The sequence below is a fragment of the Polyodon spathula genome, chromosome 17 (assembly GCF_017654505.1).
Source record: "Polyodon spathula isolate WHYD16114869_AA chromosome 17, ASM1765450v1, whole genome shotgun sequence".
Taxonomy (NCBI): Eukaryota; Metazoa; Chordata; class Actinopteri; order Acipenseriformes; family Polyodontidae; genus Polyodon; species Polyodon spathula.
The window spans coordinates 7,403,755-7,429,920 of NC_054550.1; the positions used below are offsets into that span (position 1 = coordinate 7,403,755).

The 26,166-nt window shown below is 39.4% G+C and overlaps 2 protein-coding genes across 5 annotated transcripts in view; both read right to left on the minus strand.

Moving 5' to 3' along the window:
• Nucleotides 1-26,166, minus strand: part of LOC121329488 (harmonin-like) — a 45,091-nt gene that overhangs the window by 8,057 nt on the left and 10,868 nt on the right. For 3 of the 4 annotated variants that reach the window (XM_041275062.1, XM_041275063.1, XM_041275061.1), the window contains exons 5-15: nucleotides 24,780-24,888; nucleotides 24,557-24,581; nucleotides 24,362-24,419; nucleotides 23,919-24,022; nucleotides 23,365-23,449; nucleotides 23,191-23,250; nucleotides 22,689-22,745; nucleotides 22,115-22,257; nucleotides 20,895-20,960; nucleotides 18,819-18,952; nucleotides 17,877-17,962 (exon numbers count right to left, since the gene is read on the minus strand). In XM_041275062.1, coding sequence (XP_041130996.1) covers nucleotides 17,877-17,962; nucleotides 18,819-18,952; nucleotides 20,895-20,960; nucleotides 22,115-22,257; nucleotides 22,689-22,745; nucleotides 23,191-23,250; nucleotides 23,365-23,449; nucleotides 23,919-24,022; nucleotides 24,362-24,419; nucleotides 24,557-24,581; nucleotides 24,780-24,888 — 927 coding nt within the window. Of the gene's footprint in view, nucleotides 1-2,033; nucleotides 2,579-17,876; nucleotides 17,963-18,818; nucleotides 18,953-20,894; nucleotides 20,961-22,114; nucleotides 22,258-22,688; nucleotides 22,746-23,190; nucleotides 23,251-23,364; nucleotides 23,450-23,918; nucleotides 24,023-24,361; nucleotides 24,420-24,556; nucleotides 24,582-24,779; nucleotides 24,889-26,166 lie in introns of those variants that run through there. The other variant, XM_041275064.1, reaches the window with a different exon arrangement.
• LOC121329489 (harmonin-like) lies at nucleotides 7,869-17,475 on the minus strand. The gene is made up of 5 exons (XM_041275065.1): nucleotides 16,862-17,475; nucleotides 16,511-16,627; nucleotides 15,392-16,031; nucleotides 8,423-8,476; nucleotides 7,869-8,095 (listed from the first exon to the last, which is right to left on the minus strand). Exons 1-3 carry the CDS (start codon nucleotides 17,126-17,128, stop codon nucleotides 15,537-15,539), a joined length of 879 nt encoding a protein of 292 aa, XP_041130999.1. The 5' UTR covers nucleotides 17,129-17,475; the 3' UTR covers nucleotides 7,869-8,095; nucleotides 8,423-8,476; nucleotides 15,392-15,536.

Here is a 26,166-nt window from a genome sequence, read left to right on the forward strand (position 1 = left end):
GATAAGCATTAGTCTAATGCAACGGCTTAATCAAAATGGGTTTAAAAAGTGGCAAATAGTAATATTCTGCAGCTAAGATGGAGAATGATTATTCCAGAAAGGAAACACGCCAATGGAATGAAATGAACAATTTATTGATTTGACAGATAAATATGCCTATGAATGACTACATTGTTATTTGAGTTTAACCCATGGTCTTGCTCATTGGAGCTCGTTAGCCTCTCTTATGCTGGTAACTATGATGAATGAAGTACACAATGTCAGCGGGCAGAACAAGGGGCACTTGATGCCACCTCCCCCCTAGACAAGGCACGCTACAAGGTGGAGGCAGGGGAGGAGGGGCACCAACCCAATAAGAGCCAGCAATGATTACGTATTTGATTAAGGGACGTATACTCCTTTCAGAAATACAGCAAGTTTCCAAGGTCAATTTCAGCTTTGTGATTTGAATAATTCACATCAATACAGAGGCTGGGGTAATGCAGAAAGGTACATGCATAATTGCCCTTTGAAAACAAGGGATAGTCTATCCTGCATCCTGCTACTTCTTACAAAGCATAATCACCACAATAGACAGACAGACAAGAGACTGAGTAGGAAAACAGTAAAAGTAAGTACATCTGGTAATAGTTCAGATTTGAAAGAAACATGAATATACAGTAAGAAGAAACGAAATAATTACTTTAAACTACAACATCGTGTTTCTTTTGACAACCAAATTATGAACATATATATATATATATTTTGTAATTAAGCACATTTTATATGTTTGTTTCCTATACAACTATCCATAGATTTATTTATTTCTGTCTTTTTGTAAAGCACCAAAAAGACAAAAATATTATATGAAAACACCTTATAAAATATAAAATGAAATAGCTGCCTGGGGGCTCAAACATACAATACATATTAAACAATAAAATAAAACAAAATTATATAATATATAAAAAACTGAGGGAGAAGCACAAAATAGACTAAGCAATTGGCTATGGATTTAAACTGTATAATCCAGTGAATGCAATGTATGTATAACCCAGAGCACTGCCACTAAATCATTACATATTCTGATTTTTAATATGGGATTGTGGGTTTATCTCGACTGGTATGCATGGCTATTAAACAAATCGTTCAAGCTTTTTTCAATTTTTTAGAAGAGATGTCTGAACAGCAACTCATTCTAAAGTGAGTAGGAACGTAAAAAGCCTGACCAAACAGGCAGACACAAGTACTCCACCACCATTTATGCTAATATGAATGCATCAACAGCATTAACAAGCTTCAGTCATCTTTTATGTCAAGCTGATGTTCATAACTGTTAAATAAAATTAAAAAAAAAAGCTTATTTAGGGGTTATAAAACTAAAGGAAAATGACCACCGCCGGTATGAGAATAAATGTACAGAATATACAGTTAAAACAACAACATTAATGAAATCCCTAATTGAAGATATCCTTAATCAAAACACTAAACTGAAATTAATAAAACAGAAAACCCACTAATGATCTGATAACATTATAGACCAGCAAGCTGTTTACAAAGTCCCTTAACTACCCTTAGAAAAGTCTACCATAGTAAACGCATAGCAAAGTATAATAAAGCAAAGTGAAAGCATAGGAAAGAACAGTGAGGTATAGCAAAACATATTAATAAACATGGCAAACCAGGGATTGATAGTTAATACATGGTATTACCATGGAAAAAGCATGGTAAAAGTGCAAAAATACCATGGGAAACTTATCTAAGGGTGCTGGCTCTTGTTAAACAAAAAAAATGGCTTGGATGCCAGTCATCCCCAGAGCTACTAATTAAAGACCCCCCCCCCCCCCCCCCCCCCCCCCCCCCCCCCCCCCCCCCCCCCCCCCCCCCCCCCCCCCCCCCCCCCCCCCCCCCCCCCCCCCCCCCCCCCCCCCCCCCCCCCCCCCCCCCCCCCCCCCCCCCCCCCCCCCCCCCCCCAACACTTTAAAGATAAACACTTTAAAGATAATTATTCTCAAAGTACACACAACTGTGACTGAAAACAGCTTCATGGACACCTGACCACTTCGTTCCTGGGCAGATAGGTGGACACTGAAGATCAGGAATGACTAGAGCTCTGCAAGGCCAGTGGAAAACCAAGAATACAGTAAAAGCTTTTGTAAAATTGTACTCTGCAAAACATGCCTTAATACACTGAAAGGCATTAAACATGAGATTAATGCGGAAAAGAAAAAAAAATTAGGTGTGGGTAGTCGTACCATGTTCTGCAAACCAGTTTTGTGTATAAAGTTGATGTGTTACCTTCCAGCTTGTGTGTCTGTCACCTAGCAAACAAATAGCGGTTGTAACGGATAAAAACACATACTTAAAATGACCGCTGTGTATCGATGTTGCACACAAATACAAGACATGGTCATGTTAACAGTTTGCGGAAAATGGTAAGGAAGGTGTCTGTTATTGAAATGAAACCAGAATAGAGCATGTATGTGAGAGAGATGGGAATGCCACACAAGGTACATTGTTTATTAGGATCAATTACTTGTTTTTTGTTGGATCTAAATGATGAATTGTACACCACCATTCTTTTCAACATCTCTGGTGGCTGTAAAAAAAGATTAAATGTGAAATATGTTAGACTCATGCAAACATCCTGATATGGGTACACATGTCAATGTGGATTTATTATCAACATCACGACAATGAGGGCTCAATACACACATCCTGCCCTTTAACAGAGAAACAGCACTCATAATATGGACAGCAATTTCAACACAGGATACAGCTTTTTTTCCTCCAGAAATCGGCTTGCTAGACACTGGACTGGAACAAGGAAATAAACACTATGTTTGAGATTTCTATGCTAACCTATTCTGTACTACCAGGTTCAGTTTTCTTCATGTAGTTTTTAAACAAAAGGAGTCTAGTGTATCCTAAACTTGAAGATGCTTCTGTATAACCTCCCATGTACTCGTTTCTGGTAAGCCTTTTAGAGTACTATTCGCCAGTCGGTAAGAATCAACTGTAAATCTATCAGTGCACAATGTTGGAATTTGAGTCTTCCACATGTATTCCTTTTCACACAAGCAAACTGAATAATCAGTTGTAAATGCCTTGCCTAGAATTTTGAAGTGATTGCCATGACAATCATGTTAATCATCAGTGAATAATGTAGACTGGTACTACATCGAACAATAAAGAATGTACTGTACGTGTACAATACTAATATTAGAACATGGATCAAGGATCTGCTTCATAGGCAGAATCAAATCAACAGTTAATGACTAGTGCACCTCTTCACCTTAGTAGCTTTTTATCTGGTTTATAAATACATTTGAAATTTAATTATGTTCCCTACCAAGCTAAAATCATTTATTTTTGTTGTTCATGCAGCAGGTTGGAGACTTAACTAAAGAGGCAATAAGCATTTCATTCTCCGCAGACACCATTCTGCAGTCATTAAAAGAAGCAAGCCATTTAACTCCAGGACCTGATGTGGTAATCCGCCGCTCAATAAAAACCTGCATCTGCAGAGCAGCTAATGAGCATCACATATCAAGTTCTGAACATAAAACAGCTTATATTTAATGTTTGCATGGGCAGTGACATACAACTAGGAACTACTGTGTTTTATAAAGTGTATGTTTTTCAATCAAACCCAAAGTGTTGCTCTACCAGGTGAAAAAAAAAAAACCCATACATGATAGCTCCTGCTAAGGACATTTATCGTAATTAACTTTGCAGCTAATTTGTTGACATATGATTTTGTAAGTATAACCACCTATATGATAACACACACTCGAACTAACAATACCTAGGAATTGTAAACTCCACCACAGACTAAAACCAGACAAAAAACAGGTTTCACACACTCCAATTCACAATATTCTTGGACTGCCTGACCCTAGAAGTATAACTTTTTGTATTTAAAAAGTCTACTGTATTAGAATATAAACATTTAAAGGAATGCTACATAAGGTTAACTCAGTTTCAAATTATTGCCTGCTTGTTTATTTTACATATTTGAATACAGTCCAAAAGATTAGGACATTGCTGCTGATTTCAGGTGCCCAGTCTGGTCATGTGACCTACAGCGAAGGTACAAGGATGCAGCCGTTTGTTTATAGACAAGATTGACAATGCACTAAAAGTAGGCCCTGTAATCTCGTCAATAAAGCTAACAAAGTGGATTTTAAAGCACTGGTTAGCGTTCTTTTAAAAAAGACGGATATCTATGCTAGCCAAGCATACTATTAGCATTAATGCCAAAGACAGTGTTTTTATCAATGAACAGGCTAATTTTACTGAACGGTGCCTTTTAAAAAAGTACCTTTATACTCTCAGATCAAGGCCTGTGGCAATTAATTTCACAGAAAATTCCAAACTTTACAGAGACAATATGAATTTGATTTTTGACAAACAAAAATGCATTTCATCAGCCAAGCTGCACACAAGAAAGTAATTTGTAAAATTGTGGAAAGCTGATTAACAGATGACACCTCCCAATAATTTAGTATATACACACACATATCCATCTGTTAATAGTCCAATATTTTAAAAGCACAAGTATACACTTTCACAGAACAAAGAATACATTTTTCATCATTGTATACTGGCTTTAAGGAACAACCCCTGGGTACTAATTCACAGAATCTAAAGGTAGCATATGAACTTTAATGAAAGGGACATCACCAAGACTGTATCCATATTAATGGCATCCCCACTGATAAACAACCGTATCTACTGCTTCAAAAAGCTGCTGTAATGGGCAATTTATCAACACCAGCTATGCCTGGTCTTAAAAGGACAAGAGCAATACACAGATTATACATTCAGGTGGACCCAGGTACAAAATAAATCCAGAAGACACACTGCCACCATATATATACACACATATATATGCAGATGCTGGTGCTACAAAAAAAGGAACAACTTTTAAAATCCTGGGTGCCTCGTCCTGGGATATAGATAAAGAGAAGTATATATATATATATATATATATATATATATATATATATATATATATATATATATATATAGCGGGCCAGATAAGCTGCGTACATGTCGTTTAAAAAATCCGAAATATGCACAAAATTTTAATTTTATGCGAAAAATACGCATAGCAATTTTGCTGCACAGCTTGTCTGCCTAAAACTTCCACCAACAACTACAGACTAGGAAACAAGTGATATTAAAACTAAGGGTTCATATGCAACTGCAGGGAAAACAAATACCATTGGAAAACAGCTGAAAGCATCACACAGCAGCTACTTTGTGGGTTTGCACTGCCTGTCAATTTTAGTGCCTTACCAGTACTAAGCAGTAAGCCTTTAAAACATCTTTACAGTGGTACTCTTACCACATGTTTCTTTGAAGTAAACTTGCATTAAATAAAAAAAGAAAAGTTTGAATTAAAAATCAATATTCCCATACTAATGAAATTGACAGTATAAGCTTTAAACAGAACATTGCTAAACAGAAAGAAAAAAAAAATTAAACCTAACAGGTGCTAGTTTGTGCCAGCAAAGTACACTACATGTGCAAGACTGTATTTACTATGCTACTGTATGTAACTCCCTGTGGGTTCCATAACAGTTCACTTAGTACCTACAAGTCACAAAAACATGTCTTAAATGAAAATAATAGTTGTGCAGTCAAACTGTACTTGGATTGTGTGACAATTTTATTTGAAGAATTTTCCACACATTCCGGTTTATGTTGATTTCAAAGTGCAAAAAAAAAAACAAAAAAAAATAAATATATATATATATATATATATATATATATATATATATATATATATATATATATATATATATAATATATATACACACACACACCAGTACTTTGCAAAAGTTTTAGGCAGGTGTGAAAAAATGCTGTAAAGTAAGAATGCTTTCAAAAATAGACATGTTAATAGATTATATTAATTAACAAAATGCAAAGTGAGTGAACAGAAGAAAAATCTATATCAAATCAATATTTGGTGTGACCACCCTTTGCCTTCAAAACAGCATCAATTCTTCTAGGTACACTTGCACACAGTTTTTGAAGGAACTCGGCAGGTAGGTTGGCCCAAACATCTTGGAGAACTAATCACAGATCTTCTGTGGATTTAGGCAGCCTCAGTTGCTTCTCTCTCTTCATGTAGTCCCAGACAGACTCGATGATGTTGAGATCAGGGCTCTGTGGGGGCCATACCATCACTTCCAGGACTCCTTGTTCTTCTTTACGCTGAAGATAGTTCGTAATGACTTTCGCTGTATGTTTGGAGTCGTTGTCATGCTGCAGAATAAATTTGGGGCCAATCAGATGCCTCCCTGATGGTATTGCATGATGGATAAGTATCTGCCTGTACTTCTCGCATTGAGGAGACCATTAATTCTGACCAAATCCCCAACTCTATTTGCAGAAATGCAGCTCCAAACTTGCAAGGAACCTCCACCATGCTTCACTGTTGCCTGCAGACACTCATTCATGTACCGCTCTCCATCCCTTCGGCGAACAAACTGCCTTCTGCTACAGCCAAATATTTCAATCCAGAGCACCTGCTGCCATTTTTCTGCACCCCAGTTCCTGGGTTTTCGTGCATAGTTGAGTCGCTTGGCCTTGTTTCCAAATCAGAGATATGGCTTTTTGGCCGCAAGTCTTCCATGAAGGCCACTTCTGACCAGACTTCTCAGGACAGTAGATATGTGTACCAGGGTCCCACTGTTTTCTGCCAATTCTGAGCTGATGGCATTGCTGGACATCTTCCGATTGTGAAGGGAAGTAAGCATAATGTGTCTTTCATCTGCTGCAGTAAGTTTCCTTGGCCGACCACTGCGTCTACGGTCCTCAACGTTGCCCATTTCTTTGTGCTTCTTCAAAAGAGCTTGGACAGCACATCTGGAAACCCCTGTCTGCCTTGAAATTTCTGCCTGGGAGAGACCTTGCTGATGCAGTATAACAACCTTGTGTCTTGTTGCTGTGCTCAGTCTTGCCATGGTGTATGACTTTTGACAGTAAACTGTCTTCAGCAACCTCACCATGTTAGCTGAGTTTTGTTCCTCCTACACAGCTGTTTCTGTTTCAGTTAATGATTGTGTTTCAACCTATATATTGAATTGATGATCTATTAACATGTCTATTTTTGAAAGCATTCTTACTTTACAGCATTTTTTCACACCTGCCTAAAACTTTTGCACAGTACTGTGTGTGTGTGTGTGTGTATATATATATATATATATATATATATATATATATATATATATATATATATATATATATATATATATATATATATATATATATTTAAGCTCTGTGTGAATATGTGAATAGAGTAAAAATGACATCATGGGGCAGAGTTGGTGCAAAATGTGGTGCGCACATTCTCAAATATAGTTTAAATAACCAGCACTATGAATATACTCAGAGACCAAATAAAACATCACTCATTGCCATTTATAAATTATCCATGGAACTGCATAGCATCAACCAGCTGGCCACATGTGGTACTAGTGCAAAGATCTTTCAGCACAGTAATAATCCCTCAAACAGGTGTGGCTATAGGGCACCTCCCAAATTAGCTGAACATTTGCCAACTGGAAGTGTACTTCACCCTCCGTTCCATAAATCTTCTATGTAAGGTTATTTTAACTCCCAGTTTTAAATACAGCACGTAACTCTAGCACACATGCAACTGATCACACAATTACACTGTAAAAAAACAAAACAAAAAGCAAACATGATTATTATACTATAAATCAGACTGTTTGTTTTATATTGTACCTGAAAAACTATTACTTTCAACACTTCCTGCTGTTGAGACTTTTACTTTGATATTCTCTGAATCTCTTTCTCAACTTGTATAGCATCTTGAGGTGGTTCACAAAAAAAAAAAAAAAATTGTAAAACTCTATACTGCCAATAGCATTACCATTTGCTGTAAAGGCTATAAACGAGCCACAACACTCTCCATGGGTTCTGGCACACAGCAGACAGATCACTCAGGCTGATGTCTTACCAAGGCCTCTGATTTGATCGTGTGCCTGTGGGTGGCATGTGAAGGTGGCAGCATGACTGGCTTGGAGACTACGGGCATAGCAGGGCGACGCTGGCAGGGCGGACTGGGAGCCAGTTGCTATGCAGAGGTCATGAATTAAATGGACAAAAATGTCAGTTGATACATTAAAATAGTTTAACATGAAAACTAAAAATCATCATCATCATCATCTACTTATGTTTAAAGTGACTTATCTTATTCCTCAGAAGCACAGGGCTTCCAAGGTTCTTTTTTCTAAGATATGTTTTCATAAATATAAATTTTCAAAAGAAAACATCCAGATACCAGACTTTAAAAAAGACTACAGTTTGAGGAACATTCTGAACATTTTAAACAGTGTATGTCTGATTAAAAGGTATGTTATGGTATTTGTAAGAGGCTATTTGCAAGGAATAGAAAACATACCAGTGGGTTGCTTGAGGTTGAAATTTTGCTGACATGAGAGGTATTTCTCATAACCTGAACCACATGAAAGCAATGTTATTAAAATTCAAAAGCAGATGTCAAAAAAGACAATTCACATGTTCAGTAAGTTTTATAATATGTTATCTAAATATCAATAATTTAACTAAAAAATTGGTTTACAACTAAAATGGCTTAAACCTCTTAGCAATTTCAGCATTTAATTTGGCTTTACACATTGCTGCTACTGTACGTGACCAAAAAATAAGTTATACATTGTAGTACCGACTTATGGCTATAATGTGTTTGTGAACATAGCAGAAAACTGTTTTAATGTGTGTGAGGCGAGAGTGTATTAAATGGAATGTCCAGACAGTAATTTATGTGTACAGAAATAAAATAATTTATTTTTATTTTCTATACACCACAAAAAGGATTAAATAACAAACGAAAAAAACAAAATGGTGTGAGGGAAGGAGTGCAGGGGTGAAATCCAAAACAAACTGATGACACGTCTTTAATTTGTCTTCGTCGTGACCATAAACAAAAAAAAGACAAAAGAAATGTTAGTATTTCAAAAAAAACCCGCTGCACAAAACCAGTCTCTCGCTTCACCCGTGACTCCTCCTACTTTTCTTTCGGACCAACCCCGAACACAGTAGTACGTTCCCTTTAGTATGTAATGTCCCGCCTCTGTAGTCAGTGGAACACCAATCCCCAACTGTCCTTATCCTTCACTTGACTCCAGTGGCTGGAATTTACATACTCGTACTTCCGCCCCTCACCAAGGTGCCGCCCCTCAAAAGATGACTTTTGCCATGGTCACGAGATCTTGGTAAGGGAAGTCCCGAGTTGGTTTGATGCCACCTACTGTCGGGAGGCTGAATCACAGACCGAAACCCCTTTGACTCATCACATATCCCACCCCTCAGAGTGGAGCCGAAGGAACACTCGGAAACCTCTAACCCTTCCCTTTTACCTCCCTCCCGGGAAAAAAAATCAGCATTTTGATGTAACTTACCCGCACGATACCTTATTTGAAAGGCGAAGGGTTGGAGCGCCAGGTACCACCGCGTAATCCTAGCGTTTGAATCCTTCATCGTGTCTAACCACTTTAAAGAAGCGTGATCTGTGATGAGTACAAAGGGTCGTCCCAGAAGATAGTATTTTAAAGATTCCACTGCCCATTTCACTGCCAGGCATTCTTTCTCCACTACCGAATACCTCTGTTCTCTGGGCAGTAACTTCCGACTGATGTATAGTATCGGGTGTTCTATACCATCTCTCTCCTGGGACAGAACCGCCCCCAGACCAGTCTGCGATGCATCTGTCTGCAGGACGAACTCTCGGCTGAAATCCGGGCTTATTAATGCTGGGGCCTGACTCAAATTAGTTTTAATAGATTCAAAGGCTGTCTGACACTCTGCACTCCACTTAACTTTATTTGGAGCGTTCTTTTTAGTGAGATCAGTGAGAGGGGCGGCTATAGTGGAAAAGTGTGGAATAAAGCGGCGGTAATAACCAGCCAACCCTAACAGTGATCTCACCTGGGTTTTCGTGGTAGGTACCGGTGAATCCAACAAAGCCTGGACTTTTGAAACCAACGGTTTCACTCTACCCTTACCCATTATGAAACCTAAATATTTAGTTTCTTCTTTTCCAATAGCGCACTTTGCCATGTTCGCTGTGAGCCCCGCCCTCCTCAGAGACTGTAAGACGGCTTCTAATCTAGTCAAATGTTCTCTCCAGGAAGAACTATAAATGACTACATCATCGATATACGCAGCTGCATACTCTCGATGAGGTTGTAAAACCCTGTCCATTAGTCTCTGAAAAGTAGCAGGCGCTCCATGAAGTCCGAACGGCATAGTACAAAATTGAAAAAGACCCTCTGGGGTTGAAAATGCCGTTTTCTCACGAGAGGCTTTCGTTAATGGAATTTGCCAATATCCTTTCGTCAGATCCAGAGTTGAAATAAACCGAGCTTGCCCCAGTTTGTCTAAGAGTTCATCTACTCGAGGCATGGGATATGCATCAAACTTGGAGATAGCATTCACCCTCCTAAAATCGATACATAATCGTAGTGACCCATCTGGCTTGTCTATTGGTACTATTGGGCTACACCACTCACTTCGGGAAGGTTCAATTACCCCAAGTTTCAACATACACTCCACCTCCCTTCGAACAGAATCTCTCCGACTCTCTGGAATGCGATACGGTCTCTGTCTAACTCTTAGACCTGGCGGAGTGATAATAGCATGTTCGATCAAATGCGTTCTTCCAGGCACGTTAGAAAACACATCACTGAACATTTTAATTAGATTGCTTACCTCTTCACGCTGATCAGGAGTTAATTGTTCCCCCATCGGGACCTCAATTGCTGACTCTGACTCAATTGAGGGTCCAAAATCCTCTCCCTCCTGTACAGGAGATATAAAATGGACTTCCCGTTCTTTCCACGGTTTCAGGAGATTAACATGATAAATTTGACTTTCTTTCCGACGCCCAGGCTGTCGGATCTCATAATTGACTTTACCAATTGCTCGAATAACCTGAAAGGGACCCTGCCATTTAGCAAACAACTTAGATTCCGATGAGGGCAACAATAACAACACTTTATCTCCAGGTCGAAAGTTCCGAATTCTTGCATTTTTATTGTAGCTTTGTTGCTGCTTCTGCTGTGCCGCTTTGAGATTGTCATGTGCCAATCGACCGACTAATTCTAAGCGATCGCGTAACTGCAACACGTATTTTACTACATTTTTAGACTCCTTTGACTGTTCTTCCCAGCCTTCTCTTATGAGATCCAAGATACCCCGCGGCTGCCGACCGTACAAGAGCTCAAACGGGGAAAACCCCGTTGAGGATTGTGGTACCTCGCGAACTGCAAAGAGCAAGTAGGGAAGCAGTTTAGCCCAATTGCGTTTTTCTTGATCTACAAAGCGGCGCAACATATTTTTCAAAGTCTGATTAAATCGTTCAACAAGCCCATCCGTTTGTGGATGAAAAACTGAGGTTCTAATTGAACGAATTTTCAATAATTTATATAGTTGCTGAATACAGTCTGACATAAAATTAGTGCCCTGATCAGTGAGAATTTCTTTCGGGATTCCCACCCTAGAGAATATTTTTACCAATTCATTCGCTACAGCTATTGCATTCATAGAGCGTAAGGGAACAGCTTCTGGATATCTCGTTGCGTAGTCCACTACTACTAAAATATACCGATATCCTGACTCTGTTCCCTCCAGAGGGCCTACTAAATCTACACCAATCCTTTCAAACGGTACCCCAATAATTGGAAGTGGAACCAGAGGTGCGGGGCGAACTGACTTAGGGGCAGCTAATTGACATTCAGGACACTCCGATACATACTTCCGCACAAGACCATAAACCCCAGGCCAAAAAAACCGGGCCAGAATTCGTTCCTGAGTCTTTTCAGTTCCCAAATGACCTGAAAATGGAATGTCATGCGCCAATCTCATGACTTCTGACTGAAAAGGCCTAGGAACCAATAACTGTTTTACGAGCTGTCCCGTCCCGGGAGCCCGGGTTATTCTATATAATAAGTGCCCAGATACAGAAAAATGCGGAAATACCACCGGTTGTCCTTCCTGCATATCCTTCCCCTCGATATATCTAACCCGTTTCCAAGCATACTGTAACGTGGGATCATTTTGTTGTTCATATCCCAAGTCAATATCTCGGTCCCAATGGCTAGGTACACAGAGAGGAGTGTCTTTTATTACATGACCTTCCACCTCAGTAACCTCGCAGCCCCGGTTACACTGAATACCTACTCCCTTTCCTTGCCGTTTCAACGATTGGTTTACTTTTGTGTCAGACCCCTCCCCTTGTCGTCTCAGAGTTCCCTCATATTTTTCCACCCGACGCTCTCTTTTTGTTTTTCTTGGGCGGATTTTAGGGTTAAACAGGTCGGATTGCAACGGAAAAATCTCGCCAATTGTTTTCTCCTGTTGCTTTAATTGTCCCCTGGTAGAAACTAAGACCATTTCCCGACCTAAAATACGATCAAAAAACGGCCAGTCTCTTCCCAGGAGAACAGGGTATGGTAAACATTGCGCTACAGCCACTTTAACGCAAGCTGAATAATCACCTACAATAAGTCTAACTTTAGTGGTGGGATAAACCCGAGTTTCTCCATGAATACAGGAGATAGCCACTTTACCCTGTGGCTCCCAGGCTACCCCATCCAAGAGAGCTTGCCGAATCAATGTTTGTGCACACCCAGAGTCCGCAAATGCGTAAGTACTCTTTCCCCCGACCTGTACTCTTAACTGATAAGGGCCCTCCCGACATTCCCCAGTGTTCCTACCTGTTACTGCTGACCAGGATCTTGTCGCCAGGTCCACCTTTCTTACTGGACAATTCCTGGCAATGTGTCCAGGCTCATTACATTGGTAGCACACTTGGTTAGGAGGCATCAACGGAGTTAATCTGTCCTGCGAGTCCGCGACCGGCAGGTTAGGGGGATTCTCTCTCGCCCAGGATGGGGCTAACCTCGACCTCCATGGTCTGAAGGTCCGGTTACCCCCTCTGGGCTTCATTGGTTGGTTGGTCCGAGTTAGTTTAGGGGCAGGAGTGGGGTCTGACCCGGCACCTTCGTTTGCGTCTTCGTAGGCCTCCGCCAGGAGGAGGGCATCCTCGAGAGTGGTAGGTCTATTCCTCTTAATCCACTCTCGATTCCCTGGCGGTAGTATAGACGCAAACTGTTCTATAACTATTTTCTGCACCAGTTCTTGGGGTGTATGTTCTTCTGGCCGCAGCCACCGGGTGCACTGATCTAAAAGATATTGTCCCGCAACCCGGGGCCGCATCCCCTTGGACAGCTGGTATTCCCGAAAACGGCGCCGGTATGTTTCCTCCGTGATCCCGAGGCGTGAGAGAATGGCTTCTTTAACTTTAACATAGTCCCCTGCATTCGTGGCCGTCAGGGCTCGATACGCTGCCTGAGCTTCCCCTGTCAGGCAGGGTGCCAATTTCATGGCCCAGTGTTCCCTAGGCCACTCTGCAGCCTCTGCCACTCTCTCAAACGTAATCAAGAAAGCCTCGGGATCATCTTCCGAGGTCATCTTCTGAAGATTAGGCTGAGCTGCAAACATCCGGGCAACCGCTCTCTCTGATGTTGATATTGATAGTTTTTCTACCAGCTGTCCCAAGAACTGGGCGAGCTGTTCCAGGTGCCGTGTCTCTCTCTCCTCTCGCTTCTCCTCCTGCTCCCTAAACATTGTCAAAACTGTAGCTGGATCCATTTTCACTTCTGACACCACGTGTGAGGCGAGAGTGTATTAAATGGAATGTCCAGACAGTAATTTATGTGTACAGAAATAAAATAATTTATTTTTATTTTCTATACACCACAAAAAGGATTAAATAACAAACGAAAAAAACAAAATGGTGTGAGGGAAGGAGTGCAGGGGTGAAATCCAAAACAAACTGATGACACGTCTTTAATTTGTCTTCGTCGTGACCATAAACAAAAAAAAGACAAAAGAAATGTTAGTATTTCAAAAAAAACCCGCTGCACAAAACCAGTCTCTCGCTTCACCCGTGACTCCTCCTACTTTTCTTTCGGACCAACCCCGAACACAGTAGTACGTTCCCTTTAGTATGTAATGTCCCGCCTCTGTAGTCAGTGGAACACCAATCCCCAGCTGACACGTGTCCTTTTCCTTTACTTGACTCCAGTGGCTGGAAGTTACATACTCGTACTTCCGCCCCTCACCAAGGTGCCGCCCCTCAAAAGATGACTTTTGCCATGGTCACGAGATCTTGGTAAGGGAAGTCCCGAGTTGGTTTGATGCCACCTACTGTCGGGAGGCTGAATCACAGACCGAAACCCCTTTGACTCATCACAATGTGATTAACCAAATGCAACAGACACACGGCAATCCAAATTAAACCATGCAACTTCCAACTTCAGATTATAATGCCAGACAACACAATATCAGTTTGTAATATTAAAATGCTGTGCACTTTCTCAACTAATTATTATGACTTATAAAAATGGTTCTTTGCTGACGAGACGATCTACTGAAAACATATACAGTATATCTTATATCTCCTTGATTATGCTCTAATGTGTATTTGGCATCTTAAGGCTAATTCACACCAGATGTGATGCGAAAAGCGAACGTCTAGTACGACACACTACACCATGAAAAAAAAAAAACACAACAAAAAAAGTTTTGATATGAACCATTCAAATGCCTGCGACACTGAAGTGGCAAAAAAAAAAAAAAAAAAATAGGATTGATGGTTATTTTTACCATTGTGTCACACGGCTGCTAGGAAACTGACCAATGACCAATCAGAGGAGAGTCACTGATCACATCATGCACACCTGTTGTCACTGGTATGAAAGATAGTGTTGCAGCAAAACTATCATTTTATCACAGTACAAATCACATGATGTCTGGTGTGAATTGACCTTTAAAGTTGCAGCTGCTGGCACCATCACCTGATTCAGTTCAATTGTACACAGTGTGGTGCTTAGTTATTTCTGTCATTTCGGCTAAACATCAACAGAAGTTAGAGCTAAATGCCTGGATCGGTTTGAATCTCTAATGCTATGGATCAACAGACACCATAAGAGTATGCTTAAAATAGTATGCATGAGGACAGCAAGATGAACGCCAGTATATGTCTTTAAATGTCTTTAAACCAAATCACACAAGTCAATTGAACTTCATATTGTATATATTACTGTAAAGTCAGAAGACGAATTACAGCAAAAAATAAATAAGAGAACATTAGTAGGCTATAATGGTGTATTATTAAAGCTAGACTAAACGGTAGCTTACAGATGCTGCCTTAATGTACTCCAAGTGATCTAATATTCTAAAATTCACCTTCACTCTATAACTGGCAGGAAAGATCATTATATATTAGGGAGCTACTGCAGTTTTATTAACACACTCAAACAAAGCATACAGTCTCATGCGGTGCTACCTTTGGGCTGGGATGATACGCATGATCACTGGATGGTGGGCTGACTGCACCATACCCGGCTCTTGTTCTGTAGGGATGACCCTCCCAGTGATTTGCAGACTCAACTGGGCTAGTGGAAAGATACCTGTTGTTACCATATCCCTCCTCAGGAATAGAGGGCTGCTGGCGAGCAAAGCTGATTTGCTGACTGGGAGGGGGCGGGGGGAGGTGGTGGACCTGGAGGTGGGGGTGGAGGTGGTGATGGTGGAGGGGCTGGGTGGGGGGGGGAAGGGGGCCTCCAGGAGGAATGGTTGGACATGCCCTGGGATGGGGGCTGGGGAGAGGGGTGTTGTGCTTGTGAGTGTGTGGCATATGAGTGCTGTGGAGGTCGGTGGATTGTGGAGTGTGGAGGTCTGTGGGGGGAGATGGGAGAGTGGGAAGGAGGAGGCAGTCTTGGGGTGGGAGGGTGCGGGAGCCGAGGGGAGGGGGGGTGGTGGTTCCTTGGGGACGGAGGGGGTGGTGCTATTCTTTTCATGGGCTGTTTTAAACTCTGATCCAAGTTGTCTAAATTTATGTCATCCAAATCAGTGGTGTGGAGCTGCAGACCACCGGCAAACCTGTGCATGGATGATCCTGTGGAGGGACTCCGTCCCACAGACACCTAGGAGGAGACTGCGTTAGCTACTCAAGTGCCATTATCAAACACACAGGTCAAATCCAAGGATGTAGGAAGAGTCACAAGCAAAGGTTTCACACAAAAACTAAAACTTGATTCTAAAACAAGGGTTCTATATCGCATGCCAGTTTTCTAACCTTCTTTCTAGAGATTCTTGTTTTCAAATTTTACTTTAGCTAAAAATCCGTACTTCCTGTGAAAAATGAACAACTCTCTGAAGCGACAAAACATTTTGTTCAATTCTGGGGCATTGGCTTAGTGACAGTTCAAGTGACCATAATTAGAGGTTTATTCGTCCACTACAGTTCACAACAGCAGGTGAAGGTACAACACACACACCTGGATTTAGAAAGGACATTGCTTCTATCTTTACACTCCAGCAGAATTTAAAAACACACACGCTAAGCAGGTTGAATAATGCCAGAGCCTTTTAAATCATTTTACAAAGTACAAGGCAGAATTACCTCAGGGGACTCATTCTCAGCAGAGGATATTTGCTCTAATCGAGTCTGACACAGCCTTTCAACCCAATGCTGAACCTTTTCTGACTCCTCCATGTCCTCTCGCTCAGTCTCCGACACCTGAATCACATTTCCCATTACACAACAAGGGCCAAGAAAGATAAAAGACCTTTGTGTATCACTTTCCACCTGATCTGAGCTGTTTTTGCTTTACACAGGGTGGACATTATTCACAGGCGCCAACTCGCAATTACCTTGTGTTGCTACTGACAGTTCTGCATTATTTCTTTTTACGATCATAATAACATGGCTTTGACACAACGGTTTAAACACTGCACACACATCAAAGTGTACCTCTTGAACAAGCCTATTAATTTTCAGTTGTTTTTCTCGTTCGAACATTTCTTCCTTTTCTTTGGCAAGTTTCTGTTCGAACTCGAGTTCCTTTTTGTTCTTCTTTTGCTCCTGAAGTGTCTCAGTTTTAGAGGACTTCTTTTTCTGTTTTTCTTTTCCTTTCTGTGAGGTTAACAGCACGGGGTCATTAAGACACGTACACTGACGAGCACAGGACTGGAAAGCACTACACTCGGAGGAGCAAACCCTTAAGCTTACTGAAGGCATGCTTCTTCATGCTGTAACACTGTGCGTACTCTTTTCAAACAGAATAAAACAGTATCTGATTCAGTGTCTGAAGCTTCTCTAGGTTTTAGTCCAGGATATTAAATACTGTTGTGTATTCTGTTTGAAACAGTGTTGGAAAAACGAAGAAAGTAGAATACACAGTCCAAGCTCTATAGGTTATCAGGACATTTGCAATAAATGTATGGGAGGATGCTTAATGACTGGCTTGCTGTAAAGTTAGTAAAAACAAACTGTTAAACCAAATAACCACTACCATAGATCTACGGCGTCCCAAAACACTTCAACCTTAAGTGCATTGTGGTTTGCCTGCTTTTTTTTTTTTTTTTACTGTCTATTTTTGTTTTATATTATAGCGTAAAAATCACACAAGTTAAAATCAACAAAAACCAGGACACAGAAAAACAAATCACCCATCCGCATAGTACCTTTCGAAGTGTAGGCAATTTCCCTTCATAACGATAAAACCAGCCAAAAGCTACAGCAGTAAAAAAAAAAAAAAAAAAACATATACATATATAAAAATAAATACTTTTCTGTTAGAAATTGAAAGAGATGTCTAACCACTCATCTCGTCCACAATGATGTCAACTTCAAAATAAAAAACCACAACTAACTCCCAATAAAAGGATGTTTGAAAGAATGAGGGGAAAAGCAAAGCTCAGTTTTAGTTGTCAAAAGAAACTCCTTTGCAGCAATTTGAGTATCACAAGGTAGGTTGGCTGCAAACCTGTTTCTCTTTTTCACAGTCACTCTCTCCTCCATGCACCTCCTCATCCCCAGCCTTCTTGTGATGCAAGCCTGTCTGCTTATCCTCTGTTAAACAAGTCAGAAAGGAAAGAAGGAAAGTGAAAAGGCAGAAGGCTAGAGGCATCAATATAGTATGGAGGAAAAAAAGAAAAAAGTCTTCTGCTCTTGGATTTCAGGTAGAGTCTGAACCTTCGAGGATTAAAAAAAAAAAACAATTGGAAAAGATTTTTGTTTATGAGAAGTTGCTGTATCAGGGAAGACATCTGTGATTGTTTTTAAATTATCTGAAATATCAACTAGTAATGTGCACAAGACCACAAATGCATCTGTAAAATAAAACGGAACAAAATGTGATGCATCAAATCGACTATAACAAGTCTCTTGTATCCGTTGAAAGAGACTAGCTTTACAACCAGCAGTATACAATGTCCTTTTACAAAAAAATCCCACATTTTTCCTGTCTCAGACATATTATATTCAAGCCAATAACCTTTCAGTGGTTGTAATTTACTGGAACATTCTGTTTTGACCTGCAAGAATGTGTTTTTGAAACATCTGGTAAATGGTGCACACCCCCCCCCCCCCCCCCCCCCCCCCCCCCAAAGGTGGTTCAATTGTTTTGTATCCGTTGGCAATTTTCTGAACTACCAATCACCACTAGATAGTATTGGCAGAACATTCTGTACATGTAGGAAACTAATGCATGCATGCAGAGGGTTCAAAGGGGGTTACTATTGTTTTTCTCATTACCACATGGCAGCATCAATTTTCATTGCTATATAACGTATGATAATGACTTACGAATGACTGGCAATGTTCAAGCTGAAAGTGGGTTTGACAGGAATCAGTACTGTTTACTAATGCACTCCTGAAGTTTTAAAAGATTGGTACATTCAACAGCCACATATAAAGCCTTACTGACCAGAGCTTTTGTGCTTGGGTGGAGGTGGAATCATGTCAGCAGGCACGGGGCTCGGGCTCTTCCTAGCTGCCTGTTCCCTGGGGCCCCAGTCTTCCTCCCAGTCCCTGTTATGTTTCTGCTCTGCAGCTTCGATCCTTTAGAAAACAAGGTCAAGTCAGGTGAGCAAGTGTCTGGTTTGTAGCAGATGTTTTGGAATCTGGACCCAGTCTACTCTGAGGTTGCTGGATTTAGGAACCGACTATTTTACGCCTAATAATAATAATAATAATAATAATAATAATAATAAAAACCATTTAACAGTGAAGCGCTTGCAGATAACTAAGACCGACTACCTATAAGAGATTGCCAAAGAGCAACTTCTAAAGTACAGTACAATTTATCAACTGCTATTGTAAAACAAGACTATGAATGGGCATTGGGAGTGTCTGCAGCTGTTCAGGCTCACTTTAATTGGATCACTATGATTGCAGTCAACCTACCTTTGCATTTGTTTGTGTTTGGACTAAAAGACAATATAATTTAAGAATAACAAAATGGGGCCAGTTATATACTGTCTAACAGTGCATGATGGAAGTCTTGGCTATGTTGGCATAATTTACAAAACATTATAGCGATCCCATGATTAAGCCACTTAATTCCAGTTTCAGCAACAGTAATCTGCTTATAATCAGTGCTTATCTTATAATATTATAATCAATTATCTTATGCTGCTTTTGTCTTCCCCGTTTCTCAGTCCTACCCATGGTTTTCTTGAATTCTCAATAATTCAAGGGTCCTGGGCTCAGGTGCTTTTTGTTTGGGGGGATTGCTTAGACATACAGAGCACAGTCTCAGAGCAGCCACATGCTACAATGTGTAAAAACACCCATTTCTGTATTGATGATCCCCTGGTATTCCATTAAAGTCTATCGTAATACTGCTTCTGTGATTACATGCTCTGTTGGCTCAAAGGATTCCCATCCACAATTAATTTTCCTTCACCTCTTAACTATTTATAGCAACTCTTGGGGTAAATAAATCTGAGACATATTGTACGTAACTCCCATGTGCGGCTTAACGGCTTTTTCATTTATCCTGCAGATAACAACATGTATACCAAGCTGTCTGTTAGGATAAGACTCTTCAGTAGAAAATCGAGTGATGCATGTTTTATACACTGTACCACTATAAACCTCATATTATAATGGTTTTATAGATTTCCCAGGTGGAGAGCATGTGGAATAAAATACCCTACTCACACAGAAATTTTGACAAATGGATCCTAAAATACAGACTTGGGAAAGCACAGCCAATTAGATGTCATGATACAGGGCATATATTCTCATTATATGGCAAATTTAGCAGCTGTCCATGCAAAGTTTAATCAAATTTGGACAATCAACTGTGATTTCTTCAGATCTAGCCTTTCACAAGCCCAACCCAGCAGGGTAATTGCCCTGGAACACTCATAGTGGTTTTGGGACAGATTGCTGTCATCTCTCAAAGTTAATTAATGCGTAAGGAAGAGAAAGCTGACACAGCCCAAAAAACTGTGTCATTGAAACAGCAGTGACACAAACTGATTGCATGTTTAAAAGCTTTTTGTACTACAACAATATTACATTTACAATTTAGATACCAAACCATATAAAGTTGCTTTTGTGGGACAACTCATTTAACTTGCTATTTTAACATGGAAAAAAATATGAATGCATGCAGTCTCTGTCTTTTTAAAATGTGAGCAGAAAAAATTCAGCAACAATTTCCAGAACAATAATGACATGGGAACACAATTAAATAATGACTTGAGCCCTCACTTCTGTCCACTAATAACACAGACAACGAATTAGGGCTAGAGTAACTTTTTATTAAACTACTTTAAGTAAAGTACATCCTGTACTACAGAAGAACATTTCTGTTGAGCCCGTCATCTGAAATGGCATTAATTGACCCCAGAACTAGCAGATGCTTCCACCACTCTGAATGCTGCTAGAGAATGAGAGCTAACTATCATTGATGTTATTTGTACACATTTTCAGGTTTTTTCTGGTCACGCTCTATACTGAGGGAATTCATTCTGCCAGAGATGCAACTTACATTTCCATTTCCTTGCGGTATCGATCCTCTTCCTCTGCCGTCTTCTGCGCAATCTCCATCTTCCTTCTGAAAACATATTTCAAAAAGATTGTTAACAACAGTACCTGGTGCATCAGAAGTCCTGGGACTGTGTTTGTTATCTTGCTACAGTAGGTTTTCTTACTAAATCCAGCAATTATTAGCATGAATTATTAACAAGTGCTCACTTGGTAATTTACAATTTGAATCTGCACATAAAGACATTTAATGTGTATCAAAATGAGTGAGTTATTGAGCTTAAGTAAAATATGCATGGCCATACAGTGGACTACTGAATCATGAAACATGCACCAGCGTCATCATATTGCTAGAAAATTTATGGGGACAGTACACTTCAGCCCAATAAACCCCGATCAATTTATCTGGATGAACAGATGGATGTTGCTCCTGTGTAAAAGTAAACCACACCGGTGATGTTTCTTTACAAACAGAATGCTTCAATTCAGTGTCTTCTAATAGCTTGCGACATGCAAACACCATATGCTAAAAAATTTTTTTATTTAAACCCATTAGCCCAAAACAACCTCCTTTAATGGCCTCTGTTTGCAAAATGTTGCAGAAAATTATATCTGATGTTACACTGGAAACTCAATAAAACCGGTAACCAAGGTAGCTGATGATACTGGTGAATTATTGCTTGACAATATATCTACTGAAAAGAAAAACACAAAGTTTTAAACATTTTTATTTTATATTATGCTGTCTAATCTTTACATAGAGCACATGCAAACTACATTAACAAGCAACCCCTGTGCACATTTTATTAATTTACTTTATTTAATTTACTATGACTTTTACTATACAGGGGGTAAGTGGGGTAAAACAGGCAACAAATGCCATTGGTTTTGTGTTTATCCCATCTGTCAAAATACTCTCAGGTAACTAGTGTATGCAATGCTTCATGGTAAATGAGATTTTGACCTCAAAATCATGAGGCACAAACAATTTCTAAGAAAGACATAAGGCCTACTTGTGAGTAAACATGCTCACTTTGGTCAATTTTAAAAGTGTAAATATATTTTTTTGTATTTCAACTCAGTGAAGCCATATTGTTTCTATGAAACATGCACCAGTTTGCTTTATGTGGTTCCAGCTTTATTATCAGAGTTTACCAAGCTTTGAAAACTAGGCCAAGTTTCTGTCACCCATGACAACAGAGTAGGTGGGATAAGGACACTCACGCTCTTTCTTTTTCCTGTTGCTCCTTCAAGAGTTTGTTCGTCTCCAAAGCCATTTTTTTCTGATGCATCAACTCCTGACGATCCAGTTCCCTCCGACTCTCCTCAGCCATTCGCTCCTCGTCGGTCATGAACAGCTCCCTCCCCTTAAACCACAAGGCACACCGAATCAGATAGCATATTCCCAGGACACTATTTTAAAGCACAGAGCTGCTTGGATAATTATTGTAATGCCTATGCCTTATGTGTATTTGAAGTCTGTGGCAATTATCTTTCAATTGACATCACTCGATGACTTCACATAATGTTTATTGTTGTTTTGATGCCGTATACATTCTGTTTTATAACAAGAAACTAACATACAGTTTGTTTATTTAGAAACAGTTAACAGACATCAACATGTATGTTATTCATAATTCTTTATACAACTCAGATAGCTCTTAGTTTTTTTTGAGCACCTGGTTGGTAGACCTTGCTGACAAAAATCAGAATATCACTCTACATAACTGGACAACCTTAAATAGGTTTCTTATAATACAAAGGTAAACACGAAGATGTTTTACTACACAATACTTACCGCTCCTGTAAGAACCGTGATCGTCAGACTTCTACTACTCTTCAGGACTTTTACAGCCTAGACAAAACATAAAAAAATATAGAAAAGGACTTTGAAAAGGGTGACAGTAATTTGATTTGATTTAGTGACTGCAAACCTTTTTTCAACCTAACTGAATTAGACCCTTTTGAAAAAAAAAATCACATTAAGGGTGTCTCTTGAACCCTACCCACATTAAAGGATTTGGTTGTGAAGTGAAAGTCCTGCAAAGGCCAGAATCTCTCTCGAGAATGATACCTATGCATGTTTTACAACATTGTAAGATACCTGAATTTCTAGCCAGATGATGCTTCCTTAATTCACAGACTTATGTAGAACGATAATAAATATGAACTGATTAATGTAAAAGTTAAATCAGTTTTTATTTTATTATATACTTTAATTTACTTTTTTTTTCTTTTTTTTGCAATTGCAGGCTAAACATTGCCTGGAGCAAACAGAACAGAAATCGGGCTTCCCTTACCTCTTTGTGATCCAAGTTTGAAAATTCTGTTCCGTTCACTTCAACGATCTGGTCCCCAACCTACAGGAAACACAACATCCCTAGTGCACATCACTCAAAGAATGGGTTCCTCCTTAACATTTCATTAAGCAAAAATACATATTTCCCTTAACTCATGCAAATATTGTGACTTACCTGTAAACCAACCTCTGCAGAAAGAGACCCTGGTTTCACATTGCTGATGAAAATACCGGGCTTCTGGTTTGGTCCACTTGAAATGCTGCAATAGCAAATGATCCACAGCAATTAGTTAAGGGCATGCAAAAAGAAAATATCAAAAAAACAAAACCAAAAAAAAAAAAAAAAAACAGCCGCACGACAGCCGCAGACAAACATGCAGCCTGCATACCCTAAATATTCATTATGCAAATAACCACATTTTGAGTAATAAGTGAGTACAGTTCGGGCTGGGGTTATAGTTTACAGCTAAAACTATTCAGGGACAGGAAGCAAAGGAGCGGGCCTGAAAAAGTATAGAATAGTTTCATGCTAAAAGAAATATGTCAAATAAATAAATGAATATATCTGATAAATAAAAGAATATATTTGATAAATAAATTAATATATTTGTCTACTTGATGTCGAACGTAATTGAAAGTGTGCCTGGATTTTACAGCAGGTACCAGGCAGGGGTGAAACATACGTCAGACTTGTTCATAAATGATCACAATCTTTTATGACTGACCCACCTGCATCCCATGCCCTTTGTGCCAGCCAGACTGAGAAACACCTTCTTCTCTTTGATTTCTTTCCCTCCAACTGATGCTAATCCAGCAATGCTGTTTTTATGGTCCTGTAACATCCAAGAAACATGTTCAAATGGCACAGAACACCAAAATTCTGAGATGCAACATGATTCAATGATTCCTGATCCAACAAAATATATTATTCTTTAACATGACAGTCATTTCACTTTGTAATTTAGCTACGTCATGTCATGATGAGAAAATTAAATTCTAAAGGGAGGGCACGCACATTACAATTGAATGGTGTGTCACTGGAGAAATGTAGTTTTGATAACACTGTGTGTGTGTTACAGAATATGACATACGTGCAAAAAGTTCAGCAATCAGACTGCAATTTATTTTCAGATGTGTTAAAAGTTAACATTACATATATTAAAATGTCTTACCCCACTTTCAGATACATACTGGTCAACAAACTGCCATTTCAGGGGGTCACCAGGAGAGCTATTAAAAAATAAATTATTTCAGTTAAACCACCTAGAAAGCATCTTTCAATCCTGAAATGAACGTCAAACATATCATTTATAATCTGTATTACACCTCCCACCCCCATTTATAGACTACAAACAGAAACCTTTTACCTTTTGACAGGTATCATGCCAACATCTGTAAAGACAGAACATACATGTAACTTGTAACAAATAAAACATATACATACATACAAACATATATTTAATCAAACATTTTGAATAAAAAATGTTACATTATTTACAGCTCCTTAAATATATTTTTGTATAAAATATGATGATTAAATATAGTGTTGAATGTCATTTTAAAAAGGGGCAGGCGTGTTATTCTACTTACGTCTTACTTTCAGTGACACAGTCTTCTTGGTTCGAATCAGGTTTATCACTTCCTCATGAATACATGAAGAAATAGAGTAGCCATTAATCCGAACAATCTCATCTCCAACCTAAAGGGTAAATTAAGATCCAATTCATTTTCTACCATCACATCATCATTAAACAACCCAGAGTATGTATGCATCACTACTGACAGAGACCAAATCATTACAATGCTGTTTTATAGAAGGTACTGCAATGGATCTAATTACTGCCCATTAGCTTCATTTCATTTACTGAACACTTGGGTACAGAATTACATGACTACAGATTATGTCATTAAGACCTCTATATGCTGCCTCCTCAAAAATCCAAACCCTGATTGGTTAAAGTAAATAAAGGGTAAAGGTAGCTATAGCAAACAACTGTAACTCTTCAATATTGGCGCATCGGAACCCAGAACCGCTCACAATCATGAAAAGGGAAATGTAGAAAAAAAAAAAAAAATCAATCTTACAGCCCTTGTGTGACCTATATTGTGTAATCTATCTTGAAAGCTTGCAATGTTTCCTTGAAAAACATCTCATTAATGCAGTATAGTTGAATTGAATCAGCCTTGGTCGGACAGTCAGATGTCAGAACTTGCTTGTCTTGATCTGAATCTGAATTGTTTTGCTCACCCATGCAGCTGAAACACAATACTCTAATCCAACAAGGTTTAAAGCGCCTTACTGGGTTAATTACACATGAGCTGGTCCCAAAAGGCCATGAAAAGATTTTCATAAACCACATTAGGGAAATGATCAGCAAAGGGAAAACAGTGGGTTAGTCTTCACAGGAGGTCATTTAATGAACAAGAAATTAATTAAGTAAATCTAATATCGCATGTAGAACTATATCTTTTACAATATTATTGGTTTGGAAACCAGAAGGAGTGATAACCTGGTTGCAAGGAAGACAAACCAGAGACACAACGATTAAAGGGATGTGCAAAGGCTGGGTTTTTCCAGTGTCTTATTTTCTGGTCTGGAAAGGTACAAGCCTTTTTATTGGCTACAAAGGTTAAAAAACTCATAGTAACTAGACATTGCTTCTACTACAGTAAAGATACAGAAATGAAAGGCACTTTGCTGTTATTATAAAAAGCTGTTGTTCAGAATGAAGCTGGGGCACAGATAAACACTTATAATTTTCATGACAACACAGACATCACTATGACTACAGATGCAGCTGCTGTGGTTCAAAAAATAGGTTTTCAGCATACCTCAAGTGCCAGTTGAGAGCTTTAGTTACATGTTTGAATTACTACTGACAACGCATAATTGCAGCAACATTTGAAGAGTCACTAGAGCTAGTTCCAACCAGTCTGTAATTACCCAGCATGTTATCTCTTCGGTGTAGTCACAAAC